Source organism: Citrus sinensis, chromosome 3 (assembly GCF_022201045.2).
Source record: "Citrus sinensis cultivar Valencia sweet orange chromosome 3, DVS_A1.0, whole genome shotgun sequence".
NCBI classification, from domain to species: Eukaryota; Viridiplantae; Streptophyta; class Magnoliopsida; order Sapindales; family Rutaceae; genus Citrus; species Citrus sinensis.
This window is the reverse complement of record NC_068558.1, coordinates 42,928,340-42,936,620: the sequence shown is the minus strand read 5'-3', so window position 1 is coordinate 42,936,620 and position 8,281 is coordinate 42,928,340. Positions and strand designations below refer to the sequence as shown.

General features: G+C 38.3%; 1 protein-coding gene and 1 pseudogene across 1 annotated transcript; one reads left to right on the top strand and one right to left on the bottom strand.

Annotated features, from left to right (window-relative positions):
• The first annotated feature begins 2,530 nt into the window (after positions 1–2,530).
• On the top strand, positions 2,531–4,851 carry LOC102616501 (WAT1-related protein At4g08300-like; annotated as a pseudogene).
• LOC102620564 (CDT1-like protein b) lies at positions 4,556–8,077 on the bottom strand. Its single transcript, XM_006479494.3, has 7 exons — positions 7,663–8,077; positions 7,442–7,561; positions 7,097–7,331; positions 5,700–6,566; positions 5,249–5,450; positions 5,073–5,163; positions 4,556–4,906 (listed from the first exon to the last, which is right to left on the bottom strand). The coding sequence occupies exons 1-7, from the start codon at positions 7,980–7,982 to the stop codon at positions 4,849–4,851; spliced, it is 1,893 nt and encodes a 630-aa protein (XP_006479557.2). The 5' UTR covers positions 7,983–8,077; the 3' UTR covers positions 4,556–4,848.
• Positions 8,078–8,281: the final 204 nt, after the last annotated feature.

Sequence of the window (8,281 nt, the reverse complement as noted above, 5' to 3'; positions counted from 1 at the left end):
ACTAAGTTGCTACCGTAAGACTTACTCCTATCAGTAATTTGAAGATGGCTGGAAATTATCTTGTGACTTAGCTCCTCTACTGTAATGACTCAACGTTTGGTCGACTGCAATAAGAAATGAATCATGTTGAAGGGCTTAGGTAGGGAAGCAATTATCTGTCGCCGCCACTTAGCTTGTGAGATGGCTGGATCTGGCTCTCTTTCTCCCTTATATGGGGAAAAATAAATGAAATTGTTTACTTCAATATTAACAACTTTTCCATCTCCTTTTCTTCGACTTAGAACCTTAGGCTGCAACAGCCTTCTCTATATTCCTTGCAGATAGCTTTTGGTACAGATTCAAGTTTGGACTTAAAGAGTTTGAGATAAGCTGTTGAATTCATCATCCTCGGTCGGGAAGATTTCATCGCAAGTGCGGATTGTGTTAAGCTTGAGATACCTTTGTTCAAGTGACTCATTTGGTATGTTATATTGCAGACAAAGGAGAGGCACCACCCCATTGACAAATTGAATTGACATTGATCACATGGAAGGATAAGTCTAATACTTCACACAAATATCTTTGAAAGAAATAGGAAAATTTCAGAAAATCCAGATCTCTCAATTGATATTATTGGAAATCGAGGACCTGCACCTCCCAAATACAATTATCAAGTTGCTAAACAATATTCAAGATACTTTTGGTTGAATAACATTAGGCTTTGAGTACAATTTAGCTAAGGATTACAAATACAAAAAATAAAAAACACCGAGCATGTCCTCACATCATGTTCTATGCCTTAACGCATGATTCCACAAAATAAGTAAAACTACCTTTTGACAAATTCAAAATTAACCAACAACATAAATTGAAATAAATAAAATAGATAATAGTAAATTATCTTGAGAGTTTGTATCATTCCCAGATCATATTCACTTTCGCATCATTAAAATTTGATTCTTGTTACATGGCTTTTGTTTGGGGAATGAAATAGAATGACCAAAATAAATGTGTTTGCTCATATATTATCGTGCTCTCCTCAAAGTAAAAGTGAGCAAATGGTTGAGCAGATCACTTCTACCAGGATATTGTTTGGTGACTTCGAGCACATTACATTGACCATGATATTATTGGTCACCTCGAGCACATGATCTCGACCAAAAGGTTACCAAGAAGCACGACTCAGTCAAAATATTTTATCCGAAATATTAGGGACCATATTCTTAGTGGGCTGGAAATTAGTAGTTTTCTTGAGAATTCTAGGGGAGAGGATAAAAACTGCTATAATTTCCTATAAAAACCCTAGGAAGGGGAAGGAAATGGGAGTCTTTTCTTTTTCGTCTCTCTCGGTGAGATTAAATCCATAAGATCGTTTTCTCTCTCTACCACTGAGAAATTTCTCTTTCTTTCATGACTTCTTTTTCTTTAAGATTGATTATTTTGAATTCTTTTCCTTTAAATTTACTTAAAAGCTTTTTGTTTAAAGCAATCATAATTAAGCCACATGAATTGTGGTATGGGTTTTTCTAAGTAGACCCAAATCGCTGACTTGAGCGCGGAGGGTTCTCGCCGGAAAAACTTCCGGCACCTCCTGACTGTTGGTTGTGCTCACAGGCTCACAGGTTATGTGCTCACGGGTTACCTACTTATGGATCATCTGCTCATGGATTATGTGCTCATGGATCGTCTGCTCACGGGTTGTCTACTCATGGATCGTCTGCTCACGGATTGTCTGCTCACGAATTGTCTGCTCACGAATTGTATCTGCTCAAGATGCTAACTAATCAGCGGCTTTCCACCAAATAAATTTAATGCTGATGCATAGATCTGAGATCGAGTCACTAAATAACTCACCTGGATTTTTGGCATCAACAACTTTTTCAAATGAGTTATCGAAAATGCTAATATGAATGAATGGCCGAGGGCTCATGACCATGTATGGATAGAGAAACACGCAGACCCCACACACTATTTAAGGGTCAACATGCAAGAATTTATTCACCCACCAATAGAGGAAGTATCTCAACTTTCTCATTCAGAAAACAGTTGGTGTTAACTTAATGATACCGACACAAAAGGATAGTGGGGAAGAAAATAAACAACCAAGTCCAATAAAACACATTTCTGGTTCCAATTACAGCAGTACTTGTGCTCCCTGCACTATTTACAAATATGTTTAAAGACAATAGGTACTGATCTGGTTCTCTGCAGACATTGAAGAGATAAGTGCTTCTTGTAAGAAGTATTGAAACGACAAGACAGATTTCTTAATCTGAATTTTGCAGATTAAACACACAATTAAAATCTATATGTAATTCGGGCAGATGTAATTGCAGCCTATGAAATACAACCATGGATTGGAGAATAAAACTTCAGTGTCCAGTTACCAGAAGTGTAATTTTACCTCTCTCTCATTATTCTAGTTAGTACTGTATCCCTGAGACTTTATCTTTGGTTAAAAATGGATGTAAGTACCAGAATTCAAAACCAACTTTCTTAAAGTTTTAACCCGCGTTCTGCCACACTGGACTAAGGAAGTCAAGGTCGGGGCAAACCCACTCACTGACGTCGAGATCAAAGTAAAGGGCGGGCCACTGACACAGTACGCTTCAATGAGCAAGAATCAATTCAAGATTGACAAATAAATAAGTTAAGTGCACTGGTGAATAAGCTCGCCTAAAGAAAAAGGTAAGATGCTTATAGCTTCGATTAGAATAGGTCCTGGAGATGGGGGAGATAAGAGTTCGCCCTTCCTATTTTGAGTGGGTGCTCGCAAGGTCAAAGTTAAAAGTTCTATTCTTTCATTAAGACGGCGGTAGGGGGAAAACTCAAGTGACTTTTCTTCTACCAACACTCGTATGTTTTTGAGCTCCTTCTGCATTTGTGCTTATTCTTCTTCTGAAACATATTCTTTTCTTTTGGACAGCATTAGTCTTTTCAGAGTGCCGTTCTGATTTGTCAGAATATTGCAAATTACCAACTTTTTAAACATTCCACCACCAAGTTGGAATTTGATAAGAACAAGAAACTCACTTATTACAAGCATAACCAGGACAAATCTTTCATCAGCATCCATAAATATAGAACAAACAACCTCACACCGAGAAGCTATGGCAATTGTGATGTGTTGTCAAGGTGATCAATAGATTTAAGCCACAAATTCTCATGATTTTGCTTCAGATATGCGTTGCATCGGTTTATTTCTTAACGGAAGCTTCCTTCAACCAAGGCTTGAATCCTCACATCTATGTCACTTATCGGCATGCTGCAGGCAGCTTAGTTATGTTTCCTTTTGCCTATTTCCTTGAAAGGTGCCCTACACACACAACATCAAATATTCAGCTGTTGCTGCTTCCAACCAGTACTCGCTGTTATATCTGTTTGGTTTTATTTTTATTATTATTATTCTTTTCTATTTTATTTGCATGCAGAAAAATAAGGCCAAAGCCGACCTTAGCACTGTTTCTGGAGATGTTTTTGCTTTCTCTTCAAGGGTAGGGCTGCCAAGTTCCATTCTTCATCATATTGCAAAAGTAGCTAGTGTTTGCCACAAACTGAAGGGACTTGCGTTATTTCTTTCGTGGTGTAAACAGGGTGAGCCTAACCCTCAACCTGTATTTTGCAAGCATGAAATAAGTCTCTCCAACCTTCATGACAGCGATTATTAATACTATCCCGTGCATGACTTTCATAATTGCAGTCATATTAAGGTATGGACTTCAAACTCCAACATGCGGTAGAAGATTATTCTACATCATTGTAAACAAACTTCGTGTAGGTTAGAGATTGTTGGTGTTCGGAGTCCTCGTGGGATAGCTAAAATTGTTGGAACATTAACATCCTTAGTTGGGGTTATAGTTATAGCTTTCTACAAAGGACCTGCAGTGCCAAGCTTGAAGGGTGCTCCAATCCACCTTGGAACTAACTCTGTTCTTGAGAACTGGTTGAAAGGTTCAATTCTGACTCTTGCGAGTCGCATGTTATGGTCTAGTTTTTACATTACGCAGGTACTAAAACATTCAACAAGCTTTTGATTCTTTCTTTCAAATGGTATACCGTCCATAGTTGATTGAAAATAGCATGATTTCAGAAGTAACATAAATGAAGTAAAAGCAATCGACAAATATCTGAAAACCTGCCCATAAAAAGTTTTAGAAAACACGTTAACCCCGTAGGCATTTACCTTGAAGAAGTATCCTGCAAAACTTTCACTTTCAGCATGGATGAACAGTATCGGGGCAGCACAATCGGCTGTCTACACAGTAATTGTTCAGCATAAATCAGCATCTTGGTCTACTACATCTAACATCGATCTGTGGTGCATCATACATTCTGTAAGTTGATTTATCAACAACAGAAGAGTTTATTTGTTCATTTATTTAATTTCACTGTGTATCTAGAGCTCTAAGTAAATTTTCTATATGCAATAGGAAACCCAAGGACCATGCTTTAAGTTTATCAGAAACAGGGATCCCTTGACAAACCATATCCCATATTTACAATGAACTATGGGATTGTATCCAAAAATACATACCAAACAAATGGGAAGATCAAAGTGAAGCTAGTTACCAAAGTCTTTAATTCTCTCTAGGCTTTCATAATGCAACCCCTTTCAGCAACAGCTTCCTGAATAAAAAGCACTGCACATTCATATTCATGAAGTAGGAGTGCTTTAGCCGCTTTTACACAATCTAACTATCAAGTTGACGAACTCAAGTCCACTGCCTCACTATAGTATTCTACAGAGATTAACTTGCGTAAAAAATAAACTACTAATATTTACAAAGAGCCCTATGCTGGGGAAACTCCTACACTGTGCTTCAATGTGCTGCTTTCAGTTAATTTAATTTAACATTAGGAATCTCCTATTCATTTTGATTCTTCCAGCCGTGCTCGAATGGACTCAGGACATGTCATTTTATTTATGCTGCAAAAGACGAATAATGTCATCATCAATCAGATATCTGAAGTTTTCACCCAAAGATAAACATATAATAAGAAAACCCTATCTGAAATAAACAGTGTTCTATAACTAAATTCATGTGATTGCATGCATATTCTTTGCCGAAGTGTAAATTGTTAATAAAACTCACCAGACAAGCAAATCGCCACAGGATGACAACTTTTCAGAAATCCATTCTGGAACTAATTCCAGCATTAAGTTCATCTGCTCTTCAACCTCTCCTGTGAACAAAATTCCAGAGTTAGCTTGTCTAGACTTTCTGAAAACAATATATCTTAGTGACTGAGTCATTATGATAAGACTTACTTCTATCCGTAATTTGAAGATGGCTGGAAATGATCTTGTGAATTAGCTCCTCTTTTGTAATGACCGAACGTTTTATTGACTGAAATAAGAAATGAATCATGTTGAAGAGCTTAGGCAGGGAAGCAATCATCTGTCGCCGCCACTTGGCTTGTGAGATGGCTGGATCTCGCTCCTCCATAAACTTCCTCTCTTTCTCCCTTATCTAGGGATAAAAAATGAAATTGGTTACTTCAGTAAAATCATTGATAAAAAAAATAACAAGAGTTTAATGACAAGAATTTACTCTATATCATGAGATGATAGTTATTTCACACGTACAAGGGATGGGAAGGAAAACAAGTTAAATGTCAGGCATACAATTTTTAGAATATTGAAGAAATCAGATTTCAGAAAAATAACATGCCGTTCTATAATAAGGCCAAATTAACAGGAAATACATAATGAGGCTCACCGACTGAATAAGATTCTCAGGAAGAATGTCAAGAACATCGCCATCAACTGATATGTCTTCATTAAGCTTGTGCTCAACCGTCGCATTCTTCACAGGAGTATCAAATTTCAAAGATTTCAACGTTCTGCTATGAGGTGGACGCCTAGTTAACTTGTTTGGTGAGCTGGCAGAAACATTTTCTGGAGTCATATAGCATCTCTTTGGCTGATGTAAAGCGGGTGTGCCAATCATCAGCCTAGCCGGAGTAGAAACAAGTTTTGCAGGAGTTGACTGTTCGCTATCAACTTTTATGGGGTAACTAACTTTACTTTCCATGGGATCAATCTCCTTGACTGGAGTGACAGGTGGGCAGCTTTGTGACAAACGAGTTGGAGAAGCACAGTAAGTCAAACAATTTTCTTTGCTGGTTGACTTGGATGATAGTTCAACTGCAGAGATAGCAGCTGTAGAGCAAGTTTCCTCAATTGAGGAAATTTTTCTAAGGCATGGCTCTAGTGCTGGAGTGGTAGAAGGTTCAATGGAAACACCTGATGATATTCTCTCAGCTTTTTTCTTCTCTGCCAAACTGTTGACAAACTTCTGAGAAAAATGCCTTCGGGAAGAAAAATGAGATGCTACAATAGGTTGCTGATTATCAGATGCAGAAGCTGATGTCCCTGTTACCATTGATATACTGGGGGCTTTGACTATATTTAGAAGCTTAGAGTTCTGGCAGGTAGGAGATGATACTTGTTGCTGCTCCACAGATGCATCGGTTGGTGAATCTGCTGGTGTCAATGAGGTGGATTTTTTAACCATATTTAATTGGAGATCTGATCTTGACCGATTGAATGGTTCTGGCAATGTTTCCTCTGGAATTTCATCACCCTGTATGTGGAATAATAACGGTTAAGATTCCAGGAGACAAGACAAGTGCGAATAAAAAAGCAAGTGAAAATGATGCTGTAAATGATAAACTTCAATAAGACCTGGCAACAGAGTTTATTTGGGGAAAAAAAAAAGAACAGATCAAACAAATGTGGGTCAAGTTGGAACTACCTATTAAGCACACAAGCATCTATGTGTAAGAATCTTGAAAGATAAGAACAAACCACGTGCCTACCGTTGATCTCAGGCAAATCATCATTGCTTATTCGAGTCTATATTTTTTGGTTTGCCCTTACAAGCTACAATTTATTTGTCTAATGCCACGCCATGATACCAAAAATGAATACTATTTCAAGCTTAAATTTTTGCTACAAAGTGCTAAACAGATTTGCAGGTGGCTTCTAAAACAATTTGAACACAACAGACATAAACTCTCAACATAAACTTCTGGAAAAACATATAATCAGAGGCAAAATTGGAAATTGGACAATGATAGAAATACAAAACAACTAAACAAAACTATCATATACCTCTGGATGGTCTTTAAGAAAATCCATAAGCCGAGCACGGAAAACCGTCCTGAGATTCAAGTTCTTGCTATTACATTTCGACTTGCCATCACACTCAATAGCATCAGCATTGACTGTAACATGAAGATCAGGCTTCATACAGCTGGTCTTCTCATCAAATGTGAGCACTTTCTTAATCTGAATCACTTCCGGTAGTATAAACTTTAACTGAGCCAAGTGACCAAGCGAAAACCTCCTATAAATAAGTATCATACTCTAAAATCATTCACATAATACGACCGTGTTTGGATACCAATTAAACTATAAAATAATTATCTTTTTGAAAAAATAATAATAATAATTTACCGGTCAGTCAAGCACTCAATTTTGGGGCAAATACTAGTGAAAGTAGGCGACGAACACTTCAATTTCAACAATCGGATCACGGCATCCAGGCTATCAAAACACTCGGCCAGCTGCATGTACCTGCCATTTTAAAAATTGAACTAAAGTTTAAATTAAAAAATAAACTCTAACAAATCAAAAAAGTTGTTGAATCCAAAATTTAAAAAAAAAATGGTCCTTACTTTGCGGGCAACTTGGGGGACCCACTTCCAGCGGGATTCACTGAGGATTTAACAGACGGCGACGCCGAGATCTGCTTTCCGGCGGATTCGATCTGATCCTTTGGAGGTTGTTGGGGATTGGTTTGAGCGGCCTTTCGGATTTCTTTGAGGGAGAGCGCCATGCGGCTGTTGCGGGCCCGGCGTGACGGTTGCTTCTCCGGGGTTTTGGATGCTAATTGCGTCGGATTCGGGTTCTGATTTGACATTTCGGGTTTCGGTTTTGCGGTGATCGGCTTTTTGCATCTGAAATGAATTGACTGAGGGGAGTCTGAAGAGCTCATTGTGTAGAGAGAGAGCGCGATGGTGACGACTGTTTGGCTTTCTGGGGAGGAGGGAGCGGAGAGTGTATATTAGGGTTTTTTGGCGCGAATGCTGAGCTGGAGCTAACGCGAATGGTTGACACGTAGGATTTCGCGCCATATAGATCCGTTACGTCCCGCGGATTTGCTAGTGCGCTGTTTGGACAGCGGGTTATTTTAATTCTGACCTACCATTAACTTAAACCTGATCAACAACACCTCTCCCAGGCAATTAATAAGTGGATCCAATTTTTTTTCTGAACAAAAGGAATTTGCGGATC

Excerpts from the sequence above, each read along its gene's own strand:
- LOC102620564 (XM_006479494.3), bottom strand. The coding sequence starts at position 7,982 with ATGAGCTCTTCAGACTCCCCTCAGTCAATTCATTTCAGATGCAAAAAG. Across the intron at positions 5,451-5,699 it reads CTGAGAATCTTATTCAGTCG|ATAAGGGAGAAAGAGAGGAA; the intron begins GTGAGCCTCATT and ends TTTTATCCCTAG. Across the intron at positions 4,907-5,072 it reads TGTGGCGATTTGCTTGTCTG|CATAAATAAAATGACATGTC; the intron begins GTGAGTTTTATT and ends CGTCTTTTGCAG.